This window comes from Pleuronectes platessa, chromosome 9 (genome assembly GCF_947347685.1).
Source record: "Pleuronectes platessa chromosome 9, fPlePla1.1, whole genome shotgun sequence".
Lineage (NCBI taxonomy): Eukaryota > Metazoa > Chordata > Actinopteri > Pleuronectiformes > Pleuronectidae > Pleuronectes > Pleuronectes platessa.
The window spans coordinates 10,979,788-11,005,864 of NC_070634.1; the positions used below are offsets into that span (position 1 = coordinate 10,979,788).

Genomic DNA, 26,077 nt, shown 5'->3' on the forward strand with positions numbered 1-26,077 from the left:
ATGCCCTCGTTCCTGCACCCAAGAAAAAATTCTGCACACATCCCAAAAACTTCCACAAAATTTACAATCTTTTACATGGCAGGTATATTTTGTTAGGTGCAGGTAGAGCAGGGTTAGATATTTCCCTCCTTCGAGTGCTTATACGAAACTAGAGTTTCTGGAGGTTTCAGCAAGTTCAATGTCAGACTTTTTTAGGACATTCATAAACTAAATTAATGACCTATGTCAAGTATGACAGATGTGAAGTAAATTAGCAGGTCCCTGAATTACTTATACTTCTTCATAATTGAAGATAAGATGAAGTATAAAAGTAGAGAATAACCCTCAGGACAGGAGGTTATCAGTCGGTATCTTTAGTCTTTCCTCGAGTTTAGCTGACTGCACAGAGATCCATTCTGACCAGGGTGTTTACAGACTCAGTTATCACAGCCATTTTGTCTTATTTGTAGTTTTATTACAGTTAACTAATATTTGCATTACTGAGAAAGAACTACAACAGATGGAGAAAGTGTCAAATTAATGTTAACATAATTAAAATCTCCTTGAACATATTCAAGATCTAGTACCTAACATTTTAATGTATTTAGGACTTATCAAGGCCTATAATTCAGATTATAACGCTGGACTTTATTTTTGAAGTAACCCAGAATCAACATCTGCTGGCTCTAACTTCATATACGAGTGATGTCTTTTTATCCTGCGTGAGGCAATACAGCAAAGATGTCCAACTTCTCCATTCTAATTAGAGAACAGCTACATCCCAGTTGTTGTTGCTGTCTGGTGCCATTAAAAAGGTTTTCCTTTATGGGCATGAAAGGAAATCAGGTGAGAAAACACACAGACCCTTCAGATTTCTACTTCACATTCGGTGTGTGAATATACCTTTAATTTCTCAACAGCTGTCATATCATTAAGGTGATATATCATTTAAAATCTCATGCATGTCCTAGAATATGAAGAGTGTCAGCATGTGTGTTGCAATGCAAATCATCTGAAAACCTACAGTCAAATCAGCTCACCATTTATGCCCCCTCAAAGATTATCTCCGTTTCATTACATTGTCACTCAGCCAGCTTTGTTTGGCTGAGCCGACGTTTTCCTTTGAACATCAACGGCACCTTTTGTCTGGAGCTGCTGCAACGTTTCCAGCCATGATCAGATAGCGCTCCTGCTATTTTTACTTCTAGATGTGGTGCTGGCCCAGAAAAATACGATCTGAGTTGATTAGTGAAGCCTGCGAGAGCTGTTGTGGTGCATCTAAAAGGAGTCCTTCATTTCATCAGACACTGTGGAGTTGAAATGTGCAGATATAACCAAATAACCTGCTAAGAGTACTGTCTATTTATTTGAACCACGGAATGAATAAGGAGGCATTTTAAGAAACACATTGTATTTTTATTTTTAGGCGACTGAGAAATGCTTAGTCGCAGCAAGAAGGTAAAAATCGAGAGTACGCTGGGAGCCAATGTCGTGGAAAAGCCCCACATCTCATCCTTCCACATTTCTCCTTCCAGTCTATCAGTCATTTCCTCTTCAAACTTCTTCAGAAAAATGTCTAATGAATGAGCATCGTGTCAGAAAGCATCCTGACAGCCTGTAAGTGATGGGATCGATGATTGGGTGGGATTGTAGCAGAGGCGGGTCAGCGCTCTGCGGTCATCCCAGCATGACACACACACACACACACACGGCTTAAAATTAACACAGTTCACATGTGATTCAGTAAGGCTCTGTCATACACACGATCTCTCTCCACACACCGGAATATGACCTAAGCGTCCATTGTAAGAGGTATTTTACACTGAGTGAAGTCTTAACATTCCCATCCAGAGTTTATTCCCTCATCTGGACGAGTGTGTGTCGCACCCTCCCTCCCACTAACCCACCAGTCACTTAATCCGGCAGGTTCACTGAGTGTGAAGGCCTCCAGCAGCTCTGTCAGCTCCAGCCAGCCTGAGGACCAGGAGGCGGGCCGAGGCGCGGCTCAATCAATGCGCTGATGTCCGAGGGAGCCAAAACCAGTTGAGACCCCGGAGCCTGCAGCCAGCTCCTGCTGCTCTCTGTCAATTCCTTTCATCTCCCTCCGCTGACTCGCCCTCACCGGTCACTCAGCTGAAGAAATAAGTGGATTCTTTCACCTGCTCAAGGTCAAAATCACCTGGAGAGAAAAAGAGGCAAGGTGTCAGAGCAGGTTTACATCAGTGGTACGCAGTTACAAAAAGTACATCTCGTGTAGAGCCGAACTTTTCTAGACCGTCAGAAGGGCTAACACAGCTAGTTTAGCATGAACAAACTAGAAATATTGCATGGCGGTAATGCAGTTTCTATATATGTTTTTTTTCCCAGACTCATATGAGGTCACCAGGACCTTTGACAACTGAAATCTTATCATTTAATGTTCAAGACACCAAATTAAAATTCACAATTTGTGAGGCCACTGTGACCTTGATCCTTGACCTTTGACTTTCCAAATCTCATCAGTTATTCTTTAAGTCCAAGTTAACATTTATGCCAAATTTGGCTACGTTCCCTGAAGGTGTTCCTGAGTTGTAGTGCTCACAAGAACAGGTCACCTTGACCTTTCACAATCAGTTTAAGACCAAGAACATGTTTTGTAAGATCCCAGTGACATTGACCACTACATGTCAAGCAGTTGCTTCGTGAGTCCAAGGGAACATTTGTATCAGAACTGAAGAAGTTGCCTCAAGGCACTCGAGATATTCTGGAGAAAGGGATGACAGACAACTCATTAACATGATGTCTCCGCCGACGGGTTGTCGAGGGTGCAGAGACTGGGACCCTCCCATTGTAGAAATAATGGTGCAGAGATGAGGAACATGTCCCTGCTTTATCCCTTCAGGGATTATGATGCTAGCATGCTGGTAGTTGACTTGTATAGGTTCTTAGAATGCTGAACACAAAGTACACATTGAGGCTGATCAGAATATCTGGTTAAAAATACATTTTAACCAGATTAAATTAGATTCCTGCTGCAGGTAACATGACTATATTTACTGTATATTCAATACAGTAGGTTTATTTATCCTGATAAATTTGAACAATCACTGCTTTATTGTTCATACTTCATGTGATTAATGATTAATGAAGGAATTTGCTTGGACTTTTGTTCTGTCGTATTCTGAGTCTGGTGCGAGGAGACAGAGCTTCAATCTACAAAAGAAAAATTTGAAATTAAATTGAACTTTTTACTTTTACTGTGCACCAGCAAGTTAACAATGAACACATGCATCCAAATGTCAGCTCTGGATAAAGCCTTGTCCTGCACTCTGCTTCTGACAGGTGTGTACACCAGTAGAAGCTGCAGCGTTAATTATTGGGGAAAAACCACAAGAATTTGGTAGCCGAAAAATTCTCACATCAAGCCTTAAACCTATTAGAGCAACTACAATATTTATAAATGCCTAGTCATCCTTGATCATGTATAAAAAAAAAAAAAGTGGTATCAAAATAAAATCTGCTTCACACAGCTTTTGCTCATGTATATGCAAATTTTCACTGCTAGCAGCTCCAAACTTCAGTCTACGTAGTTTGTTTTCTTTCTTGCATTCTTCTGAATTTACTTTGTCAAAGAACATTATGTACTGATGGTAAAAGACAGAATAGTCCCATGATTACAAAAGTGTATCTAGTATCCTTTGCTGTATTACATGACACCAAAGAAAAATGATAGAGGAAGGACATTTGAACACTGATCTGATACATTCACCATCTCTCATTGACTGCCACTGTACTATCTTCTTCATCATCATCATCATCATCATCATCAAACAATAACATCTGTTGAGTTATTCAGTGTCCTCTCCCTCAGTTCTCTGCTGATATCTGCTCCTGATTCAAGTGATCTCCGGCTGGATTACAAACTAAAACCGAATCACTGTAATAAATTCAGGATCCTTTATAGTGAAGAACTGAAGATTATAATGGATTTTAGCCTAGAGGCACACGCCCATCAGGAGCACACCTGACTGATCTCTGCCACATAAGCTGATTATGCAGAGGAGGGCCACAATTAACAGTAATGAAATTATACAACCAGCTGTCGGAGCCGGGCTGACACTGAAGTGTTCAGATGGAGAGAGAGGTTATGAAACAGCAAAGCTTTCACCTGATGCACAGAGAGCGACACGCTGCTTCTGTTCAGTTCTTCCACTCCGCACAACAAGAGAGAGACGCTTGCAGTGGCATCAAAAGGAAACCACTGAATTCTACTCAGGTCATCCTTGAGTCTTATTCTTAATATATTGAGTTCAAAACAAAGCAAGGTCAAATTACCTTGACCTTTTAACCTTTGACCACCAAAATCTAATCAGGTCATCCTTGAGTCCAGGTGAATATTTTAGATATTGCATTCTTTGGAATGGGCCGTAACTTTCCCGAATATCACTTTTGATTGTCGCTATAATCTGATCGACCTACAGGTATCACGGGTCTTTCTCATTTCATATTATTTAGGATAATTCATGGGGGTGACAGTGTTGCTTGTAATTAATGAATCTTCCAGATGAACGCTCTCGTAGCTGAACAGGAAAACCCAGAGTTAATTGAGCAGGTTGGCAACCTCCAGACTTCAGGTTATTCATTATGGTCAGTTTAGGTTCAGTGAAGCCTTGAGACAGCAGGATTCCTGGGTGTGTTGAACCTGCTTTGTAGCACAGGCCTCAGGTGTTTAGGGGCCAGACAGTTGTACACACACTGACCTGTCTGGGGAACTTTGGCCAGAAGAAGCAGCAGCCTCCTGTACTCCTGGTACTTCTTGTTCTTGGCTTCAGGCCTGAAACAAAGGAGGAAAATAGAAGTTTAAAACTTTATTGACTCTCAGGAGAAAATGTTTCAGTCTTTATAGAAGAGAATTGGATTTTTAACTATTTCTTAGCCCTCAATCAAGTAACTTTCATGGCTTCTGTTGTCAGTTGGCCTCTCGCATTTCAACTTCACTGGGTTGTTCACACTTGGGAGGTCACATTAAAGCTGATTTCAGACATGCACTGACGCTTCTAACACTCGACTGACGCGAAAATGAAAAAAAGTGGTGAGGGTAACCCTAACCCTAACCCTTGACAACAAAGATGTCAAGATGGTTAGTGGTGATAAGAGCTGACGCCAGTGTCTGTGAGTTGTAAAGAAAATCCTGTGATCTCCAAACGTTAGGGTGCTGACCGGATTCAACGACTCCAAAATGTCACTATAACCTTTCAACTTCGAACGTCCTTTGAATGCACCATATATAACTAGTAGAAGTAGATGTACACAAATGTAATATATTTACTGACAGGTTTAACGCATCCTTTTGTCACTGAGTAGATTCTTTAAGAAGAATTTGCAATCATCATAAAATTACTGGGCACATTGCCGGAGAATAAGAATGAAAGACACCTGGTGTTTTCACAGCTACAAATCTGTCTGACTGTTTAATAGAGCCATGTGTCCACATATACTTTATCTAAATGCCAAACATAATCATTGTTTTAATTTACACACAGGCAGAGGATTAAATAATGATTGTATTAAAGGACCCCTGCTGACATATTTTTAATTATGGGACCTAATGTGTTGATAAAAAATGTGTCTCTGATGTTCTTTTTCTTAATAAAGTGGAATCCCCTTGCTTAACCTGTTAAGAGCACAGTTTTCTGATTTTACCTTTTCGAAAAATCCAGAAACTATAAATACATAAAGATGTACTACTTAGTATACGGGCTAATATCCAATTCACTAAGTTTACACATGATAATTGTTCAAGTTATATAATGGACCACAATGTCCACAAATCACGAAATCCTATTAAGTATGTGAGAACGAATAAAGTTTCCCTCTCAGTAGATAAAGTGCAAAAGACTGAAGAGACGTAATAAGCAAAGCTCATTTGAATTTAACTGGGTAAAATGGTGCTGATGGCAAGAAATCTGTTTAGTTTCATATTGTGACGGATGTCTCTGTGATCCCACACGTCCCTTATTTCTGGTGTAAATGAGAATAAGTATACTGGCGAATTTTAGGAGAGAGTAATGTGTCTGTGTGTGTGAGAGAGGGAGACAGAGAACAGGGGCTCCTGCAGAGTTCATGCTGTAGAGAAGGTGTCCAATTATCCCGAAGAGAGAAAAACACAGTTAGATGATGAGCGTAACCCAGCCTGAGGCCATTAACACAGACACACGGAGAGAAGTGGAGAAAATTATATTATATCCGATGCTTGAAACAACAAGAGGAAAATCTCTGCTACGCTAATATAACTTTTATAGTCATACAATCTGAGCTCTTCTGTTTGGACTGTTTAATAATGTTTGTACATGTGGGAGTCGCATGTCCAGTGTACGATAGCCTCTGTCAATACCATACAAGTTCATACAGATCACAGTGTAGCATTAACATACACAGTGACTAATGGAAATGATGGCTCATTGTATAAGAACGATCCAAACAGAGCCAGAGGGACAGACTGCAGGTGGACTGCAATACTATTATATAATATTTGTGCTAATATTTCACTGACATACTAAAACTATATGACAATATTTTTTGACCATGAACAGGAGATGCTACAAAATGAATCATAGGACTGGTAGACGAACACAGCGTTGCTCCTGAGACTTGTGTAAGTGCGACTGTGTGTGCATGTGTGCGTGAAATCCAATGTGTGTGTGTGAACTCACTGGAGCCGATTGCAGTACTTCTGTAGCAGGAAGTTGGACAGGTCCTCCAGGATTGGCTGGCTGTGCAGGGCGACAAACTGCTCCCTACAGACCTGACAGGAGGCAGAGAAGAAAAGTTTGTACCCTGAGTTACTTTGATCATCTCAGACTATTCTGGTGTCTGGTGACCAGCTAAGAAAGAGAAAACGACATGAGAGAGTCCAACTGTCCTGGGAAAGATAAGTGCTAATACTTTCTGTACCGTCTGCAGGATCCGGATCTATAGTCAAGTTTACCCCATTAGCAACCACTCAAGGATGAGCACTGAGCAGGGGAGAGAAACATGTTGCTACAATGTACAGAGAGCTCATATGTATATAGACATTTCTAATAGTTGTCATTAATTGTGGTTTAAAAGGGGTAAAAGACTACATACAAATCTTCAACTCTTCCTTCTTCAGTACAACTAAAAGGGAGTTTGAATGTTTTCCATTCAGTAGTTTTGTGGTTTGTGCAGTTCAAGGAACAACAACTCCTCCAGCTGATCAGGAACTGGATCACTCAGATGATAGAGGGTTGGATGAGTTGCCATTTAAATATGATGCTTACTGTGATTTTTTAAGATATATTTATTACCCTCTGCCGATTCAAGTAGCTGTGTAATTTTGGAGGCATTCACTCATACACATCAAGAGAATATGAGAGAAAATAAATGTACCTATAAAGGGAACTGCTTCATTGGTTGTAACTCCTCTGAGATTGTGTGAAGACATAACATGGTTACAGTGCTCTGAAGCTACTTCCACAGAAAATTGGGGCTTTATGGTAATTCGGTCCATTTAATTCAGCGCCGCATCTCAGTCTAGGCCTGCTGACAAGCTAGTTTCAGCAGGCAGCGGCCGACAGTCATTTATCCGACGTGACAGGCTCTGTGTGATGGTGCTTCCTTCAGTCTGCAGCCTGGTAATGTGTGAGGCCGGGGAGGGAGAACGTTTTTTTTTACCTTAATAGAAGCTACACAAATGATCCACTAGCAAAAGTGCTACAATGAAATCAGTGTTACAATCATTCTTCTGTTGCTAAAAATAAATGGAGAAGCCTGGATCAGATTAACAAGAATGTGCAATGACACCTTTAGCTGCAATTAATCAGCAAAAAGAGGAGATACAAACCCCCAATGATATGTGATCAGACCAGATGGATATGGGTGTGGGGGGATGATGGTAAGGACGAGGCACAGGGACACAATGGGGAGAGGTGGGAGTGAAAAGAGACTGTTCTGTGATTCGATACCTTGTTCATGGTGTCCACGGTGAGGGCGTGGGTCCAGAAACAGTCGTGAACCGAGACGAATGTCAGACCAGCACTGGGATCGAACACAGAGGGAGAAGGTTTAAGAAAGAGTAGACAGTACTGAAGACATCATTTGCTAAAACCTGTAAAGAACCTGAGTCTGTAAAAATGTGATCACTGTGTTTAAAGCATATCATACCACACCTATCTGTGATAATTGCCTTTCAGATGACAGGGGACTTTAAGTAATGCACACATGGAGTCAACCTGAGGTCTCACATCACAAACTGTCTTTAGAAAAATGACTCTGGACTGAATACATTTGTGTAAAAAGTGCAGCATGTTAACTGATACCTGTAGCAGTGGAGAGAAGTTAGCATCATGTGTGTGGAGTCCAGAGAGTGGATGAAGTTTGGCGGGAAGGCGTTCTTCTGTTTGACCGTGTCCGGCCGCCTGTGAAGGGACAGAAAACAAAGAAAATAAAACTATTGTGGACTTTCTGATATCTTCATTCGTTCTGATATACACATAATGTGCTGTCAGCCAAACTTCTATGCCTAATTATGTGCTGATAATTCACAAAGGTTGAAAACTGGTTCGTGGACCACTTGGAAGAAAGAAGTTCAAATAGCATATATCACATAGCCAACAAAATAGAAGGCAAGTCTGATAATGTTACGGTTTATAAAGCCAGATAAAGTGTGGTGGTCCTCTACTTCTCCTCATTACACATATTATTTTCATACTATTGCGTTATTCTCTGTTATTCAGAATCTCCTTTCGGATTAAGTTCTATTTCATCATATCTTAACTTAGCAGCTACACATAGTGTTTATTTATTATTTTCTTTGGCAACATCAAAGTAACAATGAAATGGAAGCTCAAGCTTTTTCATCAACCATATTGTGATAAATTTCAAAGCAAAAATGATATGCCCGTTTGGGAATTATTGAGATGGATTTAAATCAAATCCTTTCATGTAACTGGATAAACAAAAGTGCCTGTGAAGAAACAAATAAACTGTGATATGGAGCTGTCGAGGACTTCTGTCAGTAGCACTAGAGGTCAAAACATCCGCTGGGTACCTTTCATTTTCAGGTCAGTGGTTAATGGTAAATCTTGATTACATTCTGGTTGTTATTGTGGATCTTTCATTATAAAACAAATCAAATGTAATTACAAGAGCAGAAAAAGCATAAATGTAATACTAGTATTATTAACAGCTGCATCATGAAGTCGCATTAGTTTTCCCTGCATTCAGTCAGAAAGCTTGCCGTGCTGGGATTTCAACATCAATATGTATTTTCTACTATGTGACCTCCGGGCGACTCGCATCTTCTAAACAACAGTCAATATGAGAAGTGTAGACGTGATATAAAAGGAATATTACAAAGTAATATAAATGCAGTGTTGTTGCTGCTGCTGCTGATGGAGCTGGCAGTAAAAGAAGCATCCTGCCAATCTGCATCCCCATATTCCCATTACACTGAGCCTGTGCCATTCAAATCCTCTGGGCTGCCACAGAGCAGAACGCTGCTCTAATGGAAATGCAGACCGAGCGGAGAGAGCTCGGACCAAGCTAAAACACACATACACACCGTGCACACACACACCGTGCACACACACACCGTGCACCCACACACCGTGCACCCACACACCGTGCACCCACACCCACACACACCCACACACACACACACCCACACACACAGTGCCTGTCTTTCAGTCTTGTTTGCTTTGAAAAGTTAGATTTTTTCACATCAGGGTGCTTTTAGTTCTGCTGCTTTGGGCTTTAGATGAACAAAAACAAGATTCCCTGAAAATATATTTGCAAGCACACTCGGCTAGAGATGCTTTCAACAACACTGTCTTTCCCCTCTTTTCTTTTCCTTTGTCTCACACAGACACACCAAGCAAGCATGTCACCTTCAAATCCCATGGGCCCAACAGACTAGCAAGGTGCACAGTCTGTACTCTAAGGGTTCGCAACCACAAGCTCTCTGAAGCGTCACAGCTCTCTAGCCTCTTAGCAGAGTGATGGTTCACTTCATATAACAAGAAATACTAAAAGCTATGAACTATGTTTATTTTAATTACAGCAAGTCAAATTGTGGCTGCTTCCATTTGTGTGTCTCTGTGGAAGGAAGAAAATCCGCCATGGCGATTGTAAATGGTAAATGGTCATTATTTATATAGCACTTTTCTAGTCTTGATGACCACTCAGTACTTTACATTACAGTTTGCCATTCACCCATTCACACACACATTCATACAGTGCATCTATTAGCAGCACTGTATTTTTCTATGAGGGGCCATTCAGGGTTCAGCATCTTGCCCAAGGACACTTCGGCATTCAGATGGGGAACACTGGGATTGAACTGCCAACCTTCTGGTGGGAGGACGACCGCTCTACCCCTCAGCCACAGCCGCTCAATTGTGTCAAATTTAGCTCCGATTTTTGCCATCGATACGTTCTCTGACAGTAAAATTTACGTTTCAGACAAGTCGGCCTCTGTTAGAGTCTCTCCCCCCCTCCTTCCCATCCACTCTAAAATCCCCCATCCCTCCTGGCACGTTACTGGCTGGCAGTTCAGTATTGACGTTGCTGGTCCTGTGGCACTGTGGATGTCAGATTGAAGAGGACGACTGTCAGTCCTTGTCATCTCCGTCTCCTGTCACTCGTTCTGTCTTTTTTTTGTTCTCTAGGACAGAGGTGAGCATCTGTCAACCTGACTCAGTCTCCTCTTTTAAAATCTGTCCTGCCTCACTATGATTAGCAGTCGTCTACAGATGACACAAGTAATGAGATATTCAGGAAATCACAGGAGGTGCATAAACTGATGATCTGGTATAAAAAAAAACTAAATTCAATTGGAAATGTGTTGACTCCCATTACATGTTAAATCTCAACCCCCTCTGATGAACCTATTGGGAATAAAGGGTGTAACGCTTTGTTATTTCTGTCATTTGCGATACATTAACTAGTCTGCAATAGCACAAATGCCTATTTAACTGTCAGTCATGATGATTGTTTCTTTACTTTCATGTCCACACATTAGTGTCCAATTCTCATTGGTTTATAAGACACCACAAAAAATTGGTTCTTCAACTCTTAGACAAAAAATTCAGCCTTCTTTCCCAGGCCTCGCAAACAGAATCTGCTGAAATAATACTTCTCTTCCCTATAATAATCCAACCAAAAGAAATCAGCATAAATGGAGGACATATTACTAAAGACAACATCCCGTACATCTTCGTAAAACGGAAAACAAAACATGAAATAATCCTTATTCTCAATTTTACCAAGCTCACTGATAGAGCACAGCCTGTGTTGCTCTGGAGTGACATAAAACCTGCCGTCACCAATACAATCTTATTAATCTAAACTGAAAAACTGTAACTGAACCCATTATTAATTTTGTTTTACACATGTTTAATTTAAAGTCTTTCTAATTCTCATAGAATACTTGAATTAATTTTTTACTCATTCCTACGTGGTAGACAAAATTTAAATGTTCATATCAGTATAGCTTTATTGGCCTGCCCCTAATTCCTATCTAAACTCTTTCCTGTTAGCAAAGTCTCAGTTTAACGTCACACAACTGGAAGTGTGAAACTATGCTTTCAAACATTTCTAAACTTTTCAGATCGCATTTGCTAATATGTGATAAATGTAAAGTTACATCCGACCTTGAGATGGCAATTAGCGAAAACGTCCACTGGAGAAAAGTTTTTGTGCGGTTGAAGTTCCTGAGAAAAGCTAATTGCCTCAGGAGAGCTCCACTTTCTACTTTCATCCTCCTCTAAAAGCCAAACACAAAGTTATTGAGTGGTCTGAAGCTACTTTTTCTAAACTTGTGACTCAAATAAATGAAAAAATTAAAACACTATTTTCTCCCAGCAGCCTTTCTGTTTCTTTATCAGAATAACTGGTGACAGTTATTGGTGACAGTTCAGCTCAAAATGTCAATGATTGAGAGAGTGAAGTGGTATTGTTGAACCAGTTGTGGGTCAGAGTTAGTGTGAGAGTACAGATGCAGATAGAAACAGACGGGTGCCACTAGGACTCACTCTTTGATGTCATGGTTGATTTTGAGGTTGATATGTTGCATGATACTCTTCATCTGTAGAGATAAAACACAGACAAAGAAAACAGAGGGTTAATCCACAAGTAAATCCACTTCCAGACATAAATAATGACTGATATGTCTTACAAAATGTATGATGTAATGTATCTGACGCACACAAACCAAAAGATTATAATGATGTTTAGATAAAATGCGTAAAGCAGAAACTCTGCTAAATCTGCATTTTTTAGGCTGATGGTTGTGTTTACATTAGTTCAATTTCCAAACAAGGCCTTAAATTAAACAGCAAATAAAATGAATATCCAACTACAGGTGTTATTGTTCATTGCTAAAGATGCATATTGCATTCAGCACATTACTAAATTTAACTCTATAAAACCACAGCTGACATGAGTCACCAAATAATGTTATCACATTAAAAGTATTCTTATTTCATGACTGATTTACAATATTCATGGTGGATTTTTCAGCCTACATACCGAGGACTAATGAAAAGGAAATTCATTTACTATCAAATCATACTTGGATAAACAAAGAAAAACATCCATCCTCCTATCCATCCATCCATGTTACATTTACCAGATGCTTATTTAGGTCAGTGACCACAGGGAGCCAGGTGACACTGAAACGCAACGCAGGAGACTTGAACCCTAAAAGCTGAGGCCGTGGTTCAACGGTTCAACTCTGCTTCACTGAAGTAAATAGCTGTGGTTGTATAGTGCCTGGAGATTGAGTGGATTAGACTAGATACTTTCTTTGAAATTCTACCCAATGTCATGGGATCTCTTGGAATAAGTTTAATCGTTTGATCTCCTGCGATTTTACAGCAGCCCTTGAGGGAACTGCATTGTACTTTTGAGTGAATAGTTTTGTGAACTGTTCAGGAGTTAACATCCTGCTGTGCACTTGACAGTAACACACCCAACAAAAACGGATCTCTCTACTGGTTTGTGTAAATGAGTATTTACAGGAAAACTAAAACTTGTGTCTATCACCTGAAAACCAGTGAATCTGTAATGTTGAACTCATCCTGCACAAGTGTAAACTGAACCACAACTAGAGAACACCCCCGACTCTCCTTTACTTTTGTTTTAACTATTATCATTGGTTTACAATTTAGAATGATCCCTCTCTCTGCTATGTCACACCCTGACAGTTTACAACATAACTGCATTGCATTAAGAAAGTATAAGCAAAGTATAAGCAACCACACACACATAAGTATTCTCATATGAACAGGACAGGAGCTAGAGAGAGTTCTTTGTGATGCACTGTCCCCACAGACAGGAAAGGCAGGCGGAGGGGAAAGCTGTAGCTTAAGTATCAGCAGTATTCCACAAAACCGCAGATTAAAAGTAGGTGCTTTCACATGAACTGGAACCTATTTCATTTGTCTTTCACATATGAAGAACACATTTTATGTTCTCTCTCGACACCCAAACAGTAACAGTTAGTCTTAATGGAGAGAAGACTTTAATCTTGGAGACCTTGAGGGGTCCATTCAGAGAGCAGAGCCGAGGCATATGCAGCGGGGGGCATTCTTTCACTGACCCCTGAAACCATGCCAGGGTGGGAACGACGAGCTACTATCTACTAGATATGACTGGCAGCAGGCGGCCAACTGCTTGTTAAGGGAGCACAGTGCTTTGGATGGTTTGCATTCATTCAGTTTACACTAACAAAACTACAGTGCATGTCTCTTATGTGATTATTCTGCAAGAACGAGTAATGAAAGTGCTTTTTTTGTAAAAAAGAAAAAGTCTGCTTCTGCTTGTATTATGGGGAAATCAGTTCATACTAAGCAGCATGGTGGCTCTCTGGTTCGAGTTTAGGGTTTTACATGACCTGGGGAACTATAGGTGGGAAGAAAGTCTCTGGTTCAGCTCATATCAGTTGTTGGTTGGCTTTTGTCAGCCACAGACCAACTCATTTTATGATTTTGTTGCTGTTGCTGCACTCTGACATTCCTAGGTGAACAGTGAGGACACAAGGACCCCGTCAAATGCCCTTCAGCTTCATTCTGGGTCTGTGATGACCCTCTGGAAAGCCAGTAAACAAACATTTAATGCGGGACGTGCTCTTGACTCCATGATTCTGGTTATTGATTTCAGCAAAGTCAGCATAGATGAAAACTGGAGTTGGAAATCGGGCCAATAAGATTTCAATGTATAATGTGGGCCACTGACATTCCATATTTCCCTCAGCGAGTGACCTTTGTTTAAGGTATAACATCCAAATGAGTTTTAATTGAATGCAAGGCTTGAAACTATGATTTAATGTCTCTGTATGTAGCTGAAACGACAGCATGGGTGTCAGGATAGTGGTTCCACTATTCAGTGTCTGTGGAGCATCTCCTTATAATCTGAATATAAACAGGGATGGGAAACGTCCTGTGGTGCTGCGAGAACAACACAAAGCAAAACTGTTCCATCGTCAGTTTTGCTCGAAGGTTGGTTTACTGATACAAAATATAGACAAAACACAGAAGAAAATGTCCAGTTTTTCTATCTGGCTTTCGATGAAACAAGAGAAATAACAATTACAGCCTAACCAACCATTTTTTAATGCATGTTATCACTGAACGTTTGATAATAAGGAGGAATTACAAGCCATTATGAATTAAATTGTCAACTAAGACAGATATGAAGGAATATCACAGTTCAAGAGTAGTCTATTAAAAAATAGCCCATGATATGCCACTTTAAATCACAAACTACAGGCAGAGTAGGTATTTATGTTTTTTCCCACAGCCGAGTCAATTGTACTGAAATAAAATCTGATTATGGTGTTGGTCGGCTGTCAGTTATGAGTTCCATGTTTGTGTTGTTTGTAGTTGTATTACAGAATGCTAATCTCTAACGTTGAAAAAGGACAACATACGTTTATCATTTAATTCTAAATTAATACATTTTGACATAATTATGACTTTATATATAAGACCTAGTTTGTATTAGTTTAACTTATTAAGAAACACTGCAAACGTCTGACATATTACACCATCCATCGGGAGAAGAAAATGATTGTTTGAATCTATCCAATAGTTTCAACATTTAACTCAAAAACTATACATACGGAATGAGGTTGTATGTCTCAGCTCGTTAAACTTTACAGTTTCTCTGGACATATTTTTACATGAATCAGTTCACTGAGACCTTTGACCACTGAAACGTGATCACTTTATCAAAGTTCAAGAAATTCCCTTAAGCGTTCTTGAAATATCACATTCAAGAGGCCAAAATCATGTTTTTTTAGGTCACTGTGACCTTGACCACCAAAATCAAATCAGCTAATCAGTGGGTCCAGGTGAATTGTACAAGATGTAATGAGCTTCCTACGGGCAGTACTAATATATCCAATTCACAGGTATGTGAAGTCACTATGACCTTGACCTTTGACTTCCAAGCACCAAAATATAAACAGCTCATCTTTGAGTCCAAGTGAACATTTAGAAGACATTCCCTTAAGCTGATCTTAAGAAATCACATTCAATGCTTGCGTCAATACTTGAGACCATGGGAAGGTTTGTGCCAAATGTGAAAGGATTCCTTTACGTGGTTCCAGAGATATCACCTTTAAAAGGAGAAAAAGTTAATATTTGTACCAAATTTGAAGAAACTCCCTCAGGGCATTCTTGAGATATCGCATTCACGAGAGTGGGACGGAGGGATCGACATACAGACAACCCACAAACACAATACCCCTGGACACTGGCTGTGCGTAGGCTTAACAAGAGTCCAGGGGATCACCAAAGTCAATAGGATAAATTGTCATAAATTTGTCAAAATTTGGGCTTGTTGTGTTTCAGTCTGGACGAACCAATCAATCAACTCCCGCTGGCATCCTGAGAGCCATATTGCTAAAAACTGTACAGTAAACAATTCCTTATGAATATAGATGTTTTCTCAACTGCATTAAGATACTGTTAAAGGTTTAAAAAAATGTCAACACCTTATCTTCTAAAAGACGAGCTTTATTAATAGTAAAGTTGTATGAATGTATATCTGAAACAGATAACTGTGTGACAGACGACTTGTAAAATCAAAACTCATACAGATATTAATAGCCACATGTACTGTATAAGAAGGCACAGCTAGAAAGGGATTAAAGTGACAGGTGTTCACATGGTGGGAAGTACGTTATAGCTGGCGAGCTATTTGGTTTAGTGGTTCCAGTCGATCGCCTGAAGGTCGCCGTGTGATGAATGACAGAATCGCACAATTATCAAGAGATGGTTTTAAAATAGAAGCGTAGTGTGGAGAAACCCCATTAGATTCTGCCACGGCTGCTATCTCATCCATCATTGCTCAGGGAGGGCTTGTGAGGAGATCTGTCCATCACTTGGTTCTTAACATCCAAAAGTTGTGTCCTTAACGGATCGGCTGGATGGTGGGAATGGAGAGAAGGCAACGTAAAAAGCAGTGAGAGAGGAATAGATGTTGCCTTAGATGTGAGAAATGGACTGCCATGGTGTAATTGAGGTCACTACCCTGTGCTATAGTCCTGTTCATTATAATGAATAAGTGAATGATCTGTGTACAAGCTCTTCCTCAAACCCTGAGGCTGTGATGAACGAGAGCCTGGCTCACCCCGCTGCGAGTCTGTGGGGAATAGTCTCCTGCAGTCAACATCACCTGAGCGTTTACAGATGGTCACAGATACAAAAGCCATCAGTAACCACATGTGAGCCATGCTGCCGAGAGGGGAATCCCCATCCATCACATTGCGGTTAGTAACACAGCTCTGATCTACACCTCACACTCACTCTTTTCTCTGCTGTTCCGGGTCACCTAGTCCTCTATCTCTCCTTCTCCCCCAGGAGAAAGAGGAAAACAGCTGGAACACTCACACACAACACCCTTGAGTATTGCCACAGTTTAACTGGCTTTTTCCAGACCTTTCTACCAAACTTTTCTTTTCTACCTTCTAATTCAAACTGCATTTTTTATTATTTCACCCCAAAATGGCAAAATATTTTTTGCAGTATCAACTACACATCATGTTAGCACTGAGAAGGCTGTATATATAATCCAAGGCAAGGGAGGCATGCAGGGCATTACATACTTTCCCTTTACTATAATGAAAATACACATTGTAAATACTTACTGTAAAGGCCCTGAGACCTTCAAAACAACGGGAACACATGAAATTAATCTCAGTCTAATTGTTGTATTTTCATGTTTATGCACAGGTGCCTGTTTTTTTACATCAACTCTAAGGTGTTTAAACACATTGGAGTTAACTATTTATTGATATTGACAGTGCCCTATTTTTTTTATTGCTATAGGCCAAAAGCAAATAATTCACCGTTTAGTACTAAACTAAAAGAAATGAGAACAATATTTACAGAGCTTTAATGTCCAGGGAAATTACAAACAAAACCCAAAGTAACTGAAAGTGATTCTTTCCACATAGAGGACGTTAGATCACAAGCTTTCACAAATCCAGTCGAATCTAGCCAATCCAGCTGATGACTCCCGCGTGTCACCATCCGCTGAGAGACAGATTTCACTGTAACCTTGCCTGCGAGGGGGGATAAAAAATAAACAAGGAATCTGAGCCAGAGTGACCTCTGATCCGATTAGTATCTGCAAATCCTGTTAGGCATCCTCCCTGATGTATGTTCATGCTCCATTCAGCTACTCCATCCTACTCTAATTTGCTCACCTCGCATGAGCTGTGGAAAATACTCCATTACACAGGTCGGAGTGTGCACACTGGAAACAACCAACACAAAAACCCAGAGATACACTCGCATTCAGACACACTCCTGTCTGACTATGTGATGCTACTGTAGCTACTTTTTGATTTTTGTGCCGCACATCACAGTTCATCTTACCACTCCATCTCGAGTCTAATTACTAACGACCCTCAGAAGCACCGTGGCCTTGGATTTAAGAGGCAGAGAGGAGAGGGGGAGATTGAATTTAATCCAGCTATGCAGGGAAAGGGTGACCTTTCAGGGAGCTGGTTTCATTTTTGTTGCTCAGTGATGCAACTGGATTAGAGAATTATTGCATGGGATGAAAAAAGCTATCAGTGAGACGCAGGTGGAGACCTCATTCTCCCGTGAAGTCATTCATTCATTTATTAAAAGAAGAAACATCCACAGAGATCACTTCACACTGAGGGGATCCACCATCTGTCACCCTCGCTCTCTGTCACCTGCTCCTGAGGTGTCAAAATCCCTCCAGTGTAACCTTCTGCTGGATGTCACACTGACGGAGCAGGCGGCTCACTGGGTCAGCCTACAAACTACATGTCTGCAGTGCTTGGCATCATATGCTATATGTCTGTCTCCTTTCTCTTCGTTAATGAGCTTGAGGATGTCAGAGGTCAGACTGGGTCTATATAATATCACACAGTCACGTACACTTTTTTCTATTCATGTACACAGGCACGAAGTCACAGTAACTTCAGAGGTGCTGGAACACAGACACGTTATCTCAGAGATGTGCTACTGTCAGGATCTCCATAGTGACAAACAACTCCAGAAATGTCATACAGCTCCATTATAGTCACGCCACTCACAGCAATCACCCTGCTTAATCAGTGGTGCACTCCTTCATCAAACCTATCGAGACCTGGAATGCTCAGCAGGGACATTCAACCTGTGAAGCATCGGGCACTTAAGGCTCCATGATAATCCGGCATATTGAGAATACTGAGGCAAACACTGTTTTAGCTGGTTGGATTTTCTGTGGAGCAGAAAAAAAATAAACTGTCTCACTCCACCAGTGCAGTTTCAGTATACATTCATTTTGTCACTCTGACCTTTGACCACTTAAATCAAATCAGTTAATCTATGAGTCCAAGTGACAACTGGTCACAATTTGAAAAAATCCCCTAGAGGCAGACTTGAGATTTGTTCAAGAGGCCAAAAACATATTTTGTGAGACGACCATCCTGGCTTTGACCTTTGACCACCCGAATATAATCAGTGATTCAGTGAGTCTTAGTGAACCTTGGTGCCTATTTAAATTCTCTAAAGGCGTTCTCAAGAGAATGTGTGAAAAAGGCAAAAATAGATTTTTAAGGACACAGTGACCCTGCTCCCTGACCACTAAAATATAACCCACTCATCCATGAGTCCAGTTGAATGTTTGTGCATGACATCATCACAGTCATGAAACTCACCCAGAGAAAATGCAGCACACTGTTGGAATGTGAATGGGTGAATGTCAAAACTGTACTATAAAGCGCTTTGAGTGGTCATCATGTTTAGAAACCCATTATCTAAATACAGACCATTTAAATGTGTTTCGTGAGGTCACATCCACTTTGACCTTTCAACTTTAAAAACGTATATATTTATCCTTGAGTCAAATTGAACATTTCTAAAGTATTTGAAGATGCCTGCGGCAGCTGGAGGTCTCATGCAGGGGAAGATCGAGAGGAAAGAGATTATTTAATTATTTGAGTTTTTCTTAATAATAGTTTTTGGAAGAACAGAGGGTCTGGGTTGTGAGTACTCTGAATCCAAAACAACATTCAATGTATCTCAGAAGCTCAGTGTTTACTTGAAGACATCAGTGGGGAAATTTTGTTTAAGTCCAATTATTTTCCCAATTAGAGATCCTGGTATGGAGGGTTTTTTCCACTACAAAAAACATTCACCCATTCACAAATACTCATACAGCACAATGCTTTTTATTTCACACACGATTCACACTCTGCAGGAACAATTGCCAATTTATAACTCAATACCTTGCCCAAGGACACCTCCGCATTCAGACTGGAGGAGATGGCGATTAAACCAATAACCTTCTGGTTAGTGGATGACCTGTTCTACCTCATGAGCAGCCGCCCAAATCACATGTAAAGCGATGTCTTGGCACTTAGGCTGTTACCAAAAGCAAGTAAAAGTGGAGCAAAATGTGTGGGCTGGTTGTGTGGAGACAAAAATCTTGTTCTCATTAGCTGACAACTATTAGAAGCATGCCTGTTCTTGTAATTGTAATGAAACCAGCCACCCTCAGCTTCATCAGAGTTCAATCAAAGTCCAATGAAACATAATGAATGGAAATTACACTGTGAATGATAATTATAGTTAAAGTGATGCTCCAAATCCACTCACTGCCTCAAGGAAATAATGAGTCAAATCTAACACATATTATGTGAAAGCACCAGGCTGGAACACACAAAAGGTTTCACATATTGGTCAGTTTGTCAAGAGAGAGATTAATGAGTACTGCTTATAGTGTAGAAAAGGGAGTTTAAAAGGTGGAAACAACGTGAGCCACGAAAAGGTCCGCTGTGGAAATACTGAGCATGTTGTGAGAGTTGAGAAAAGCCGATAGGCGGCCGAGCAACCGAAAGGTCAGCTGGTTAATTTCTGAAAATACAGAGAAATATAGACAGGCCTATAATTGGCCATGCTGTCTATCATATACTGAGGGAAACTATTCTGGACATACAAAGATTGTGCGTGGTGCATCAGACTGTTGATATAAATTCTAACAACTGTCCGGATTTGAAAGAAAAAACAGATAACACCAATAGTTCAGCTTTATGAACTAAAAGTCCAGCAAAACAGTTTTGTTACGTGTTAAACCATGTGATTCATTCTACACACAATAGGCTGTATATAAAGATGGACAACATGATATAAGATGGTGGCCAGCAGCAAAATAACTTATAAATCCTGCCTCATCCACATTAGTGGATTGGACATGGACGTCAATTGTCAAAATACTTGAGATGGGATTTTTTTTTCCTTCCCAATAATGTTTCCGATACATAGAATTTGTGTACTGGCCAACTCGTGAGTACCGATTCCATATTGCATTTTAATGACTGCTGTCATTGTTATATGGCCTGGCTCAAGTCAAAATCTGCTTTATGAGAATTTTTGTGTAGTAATTGCTAACACCAGTGCCACCCCTTAAAACTGAAGTCATACAATACAATCTGTGTTTTACTGGTAAGACCTTCGAGCGTGAAACTTGCCGCTGGGAGTACAGCACACCTGGAGCCCAGGAGAAGAATTCCCACATATAGTGTGTGTACAAATGCATTTATCTTCACTTTAGAGATATTAGTTAAGAAAACCAACACATGCCGACTTACCATTTGGTTGCGTGTGCGATGGTAAGGCTGAATGACGGGTAAACCCAGGGGTGTCACCCACTCCACAGTGTGGCCAGACTTGGAGATGAGCCTTGCGCTCTCTGTCAGCCAATCCTGCGACAGAAGGATGACAGCAGGTAGTGAGGACACACACTTGATTGCAGGATATACAATATATTCAATGCACTTCACTGTTATAGAGTCAATACCTGCCTTTTGGGTTCTGCCTATTGAGAGTCACTCAAATCAGACAGTTCATGGTTTGTTTGGTCAAGAAAGGAATAAATTAGGCTATACATATAAAGACACTATGGTGCATTTGAAACATGGATGCATTTTAGAATCTCCACAGTATCAACAGATGATTGATGCATTTAGGTCTGCGGCTTCTTAAAACTGCTGCAAACAATTGTTGCAAACTCGAGGAAGAGGTGAGAAGTTTGTAGCGTGTTCTAAAAATTGCAAGTGCAACAGTACACAAGACATGTCTGGCACAGTCTGTCTGCACAAACAGAAGCCCTATTAATGTCCCACATGTGTCTTCGTCCTCACACACTATAAAAATACCCCCCCACACACATTCATACTGAGCTGAAGGGAAGATAAATACATCCTATCAATTCTAGGTAGCAGTCTGGCCCAAAGCAGCTCCAGTCATCATCACCTGCCTTCCGCATATTCCCACACACAATGAAATGAAGATAGTGTGAATGCAGAGAAGCAGGAGAGAGATTAAATAGAGAGATGGCTGGAGAGACTGATCAATCACCAGACTGATAAGGGGATGACAGAGAGGGAGAGTATAGTGTGGACAGTGACAGATTTGTAGGGAATGAATATCTGTATTTAGGGAATAAGATGGAAATAAACCTCTGTGTATCAATGTGGGAGCAAAGGTCAGGTCAGGTCAGCCCCACCAACTGATCAGCTACCTCCCCCTACTCACAATACAAGCAAGAGGATGTGACCCATTTTAAAGCAGCAGGTGCACACACACACACAAACACACACTCGCACACAAGAACTTCAGGTCGGCACTGAGGCATGATGGGGCTGGAATTTTTTCAGCTGAGACTGAGTCTGTCCGAACACATTCCCCAGAGGACACTCAAACCAGCAGTGGGTGGTGGTTCTATTATCGCACCAGTCTTTGCCTGTGCAGTTAATATACAATCTCATACCAGGTGCAAGTCCTGCATCTATAAATGGAGTCTACGTGATAAATGGGTGTTGTTGCTGGGGTAATAGTGAAGTAGTCATTCATAAAAATAAATCCTATATGCAGTACTAGGTCAGTAGTAAGAAATGGCGTGTGAGGGGTGTGTGAGGATTAAAAAAATTCAGAAGATTTTTTCTGGAAAAGGAAATTTCGTTTTAATTAGAAAGAAAAGTTCTAATGTCAGTGAGAGGTTAGTCCTCTGCTGCTGCTGTCAGGGGAAACTTCTTTAGATAATCTGATCCATGTGTGCTCAGCACGGCACTATTTATTCCGCATGAATGTTAGAGTAAGGCATATCAATTTGCACTGCCACCATTTTCAAACCATTCAGAACCATATTAGTTAAAAGATCTAATACTTAAAAATCCTTCATTAAAATTTCTGAAAACAACTGGAACTAACTTTTATATTTGTTGACCTTCAGTATCCAAAATGATTCGAACAATGTTCAGACCCAGAGAAATCCCCAATTTGTTTCAAGATCAATTGTAATGGATCACAATTATTCATTGTCACTTGCTGCGTAACATTTATAAATATTATCTCATCCCTGAACATTTGGATTTGTGTCTGAGTTGCGTCAGGGAGATTTTCAGACTGATGATACAAAGCTGATTCAAAACATCATCAAACAGTAGGTCTGTAATCTTGGTCATGGAAAAAAATAAAACCTTCTGTGTGCATCATGTTTCATGATAGAGGATTTTTGTTTGCTTAATGCCTCAATAAAAAATACTATTTAATGCATGTGTGGGTATATAGAGACAAGAAGAGTGACTGCATATCATTTCTGTTATGCAGTTAGAAACACACAAGTGCAAGTGGATATTGCTGTTTTTAGACAGATTACTTTAACACTAGTTGGAAGGATGCAATATGGGAGAGGAAAGACGCAATTTAAATTCGGTGCAGCGCTGGGTATTTTTTTACATTTTGAAATTACGGTTATGTTTTTCGACATATTTAGGAGCCTGATATTAATGAGTGTGTGCAATTTGGTGTGGTTTCAATTTATTTCAGGGAAATGTTGGGCCTTGGTGCTGGTAGATAATCTGCTGAGTGCCATTGTATTTAACTCACCTGGATCTCTCTGGTCCCTGTAAACATCTCTTTTAGGCCAGTGAACACCAGTCGCACCAGGTAATGGGACGCATCCCAGACATGCTCCTGAAAAAAAAGTTAATTAAGCTTGTATATTCAAATATTATAAACACACATTGTTTTTCTGCTTCAGGGGAAACAATTAAATATATAAAACTTGAAAGACTATTTTGACTTTTTATTATCAAGGATTCATGTGTAATGCAAAAATAAATGATAAGAGTTACGGCACACAATGGAAAAGGCACAGTTCTCATATCATTACAGAGATATGATCTCCCCCTCCGCTGGAGCTGCCTCACCCCCTCATCCATCTCCCGGTAATCAGTCACAATTACACTTCCCCCTAATTCCCTGTTTAAACAATTAAGGACATTATGCAGAAGTCATTTAGCACAATAGTCTGGCTGTGAGATGGTAGATACACCGATAGTGGGACCATGGTGATCCCATTTACACAAACAATGAGATTATTGTAAGGAGCTGTATATCTGTATGACTGGTAATAAGCACTACAGTGCTGTAAGACGATGAAATGCCATGGTGTCATTTGACAGAATGGGTGTGTCCATCAACAGATCTTTTTTGTCCAACCAAAATGTAAAGTGTGATGGTTTTGAACTAAAAATAGATCTTGACAGGCTAAGCAGAGGATATCAATTAGTATTTCCTGATAATGTAATATGGCTGTATTACATGCAAGGCCTCCCTTATTCAACCATGAAATACTTTATCTCACTGCACTATTATAATATGCAAATGTAATGAATATGCAAGATTTAATTCAAACTTACTAAAAGTCCTTAGGGGAACACCTTCAAAATTTCTCAAAGCTGACGAAGAGGACAATGGGGCAATAATATGAAAGGAGGATAGACTTCAGTAGAGGAGACCTTGTGTCTCAATACAAGTCAATCTGGGCTCAGTGTGTGTGTATGGATGCATAGCCTGAGAGGACAGTGTAACATGAGCCCCAAATGGAGAAGTTCCTGTGCTAAGAGGCCAGTCCATGAAATCGCACTGATGCTATGCTAAAAATAAAACAGTACATTGTGCGAGGGAAGCCCCTCGGCCACAGACATCACCGTCCTCCTCCACCGCCACCACTGTACCTTGGGGAAGTCATCAATCTCCTTCAGTCTCTTCTCTATCTGGAGGCGTCCCCCATAACGTGTCACCCCGTACACCACAGTCATCACCGTCTGTTTGACCACCTTCCTGCTGATGAAGCCCTCCAGGACCTTGGCGATCTTCACACCACTCTCTGCATCCTCGGCTCGGAACTCCTCCACCTGAAACACAACATTTTTATTGTTGATTAAACAGCCTATTATTTTCTTGAATAGCCAAATAATTGTTCATTAATAGTATCTCTGAAAACCCCAAATGATGCCAGCAAATATCTTATTTGTATGGAATTAATAAATTATCAAAGCAGCAACTTGTTATATTCTGTCTCTTGGTTGATAGATTAATTAGATCAGTGTGGGATAGAGTTCATGCTGCTGCGCACAACTTTTGCATTAGTCTAGAATGTCAAACAGCATTTATTTAATTGTGATTGCTAATGAGCTCAGTCCTGTGACAAACAAGCATCACCTTCATGTGGTAAAAGGCACACAGGGAGAAAAGCACACAAGAAACTGAAGGGCCAGTAAACTTTACTGATTTATGACAGTCCACAGTCCAGATATTTATTTTTTGGGGGGGCAAGGCAAATAACTTCCCATAGGTTATTATTTTAAAGCAGCAGAGGCAGCTTGAACTGAATGATGTTAAGCTACACACCCTTATCGTTCATAAACATTTGCATTTGGGTAATAAACTGTCTGTAAACTGTTCAAACAGCTTATGTTCTACATCTAATGGTTTCGTGCACGCTCACACGGCCCCCTCCCTTGGTTTTTGCTTCTCTTCAGATCTACACTGATCTCACACTGGGCTTCTCTGCATGACGGCTTCTGTGGGGTTTCATGCAAAGAGGAGTCCTGCAGGTAGACCCCTCTCCTTCTCTGGAATCAGGAGACCTGTTGTTGCAGTGGAGAACTTTATTCCCTGCATTCTTCAGTAATATGAATTGGCAGTGTTGTACGGCTTAACGTTGCAAGTAAACAGTAGTTTGCCATTTCAGAAGCCTGATAATTAACAGTACCATCTAGAAATGAATGGGTTATTGGGATATATCGTCAGCCTAACCCTAACCCTAACCCTTTAATGAAAATTTGGCATGCCGATGCATTTGGTCACACGAGAAACCAATGGAACTGAAATTTTCTCGCATATCCTAATTTAGGGAGATGTGGGCTGATGAAGGGGGAACATTTTGAGGGGACTCGAGGAACAGGACATTACAGTTCCATAGGTCTCTAGTGTCACCAAATCAGCATGAAAAGAATGAGTAAGATCTGTGACAGCGTAGCCCAAAAGTGAGATGTTTGAAAGAATTATAAATACCAGAGCAATGCACATTCTAAAACTGTCTGTTTGGAATGGCCTGATTCCTTGTCCTGTACTAATTCTCTCAGGCCTATTTCTGAAATATTCCTTGTCATTAGTGGGACATTCCACAGGTCAGTAATGCATTCCACACAATCTTCAGACCCAAGTTCAAGACTTTAATATATAAATGAAGCCTTGCAGCATTGCAGCAACATAATGTATGT

General features: G+C 40.4%; 1 protein-coding gene across 1 annotated transcript in view; it reads right to left on the minus strand.

Moving 5' to 3' along the window:
* Nucleotides 1-1,373: 1,373 nt before the first annotated feature.
* Nucleotides 1,374-26,077, minus strand: part of polrmt (polymerase (RNA) mitochondrial (DNA directed)) — a 45,613-nt gene continuing 20,909 nt past the window's right edge. The window contains exons 13-21 of the mRNA XM_053431204.1: nt 24,527-24,706; nt 23,394-23,480; nt 21,095-21,208; nt 12,012-12,064; nt 8,298-8,396; nt 7,944-8,016; nt 6,672-6,763; nt 4,719-4,792; nt 1,374-2,158 (exon numbers count right to left, since the gene is read on the minus strand). Coding sequence (XP_053287179.1) covers nt 2,109-2,158; nt 4,719-4,792; nt 6,672-6,763; nt 7,944-8,016; nt 8,298-8,396; nt 12,012-12,064; nt 21,095-21,208; nt 23,394-23,480; nt 24,527-24,706 — 822 coding nt within the window. The 3' untranslated portion in view covers nt 1,374-2,108. The remainder of the gene's footprint in view (nt 2,159-4,718; nt 4,793-6,671; nt 6,764-7,943; nt 8,017-8,297; nt 8,397-12,011; nt 12,065-21,094; nt 21,209-23,393; nt 23,481-24,526; nt 24,707-26,077) is intronic.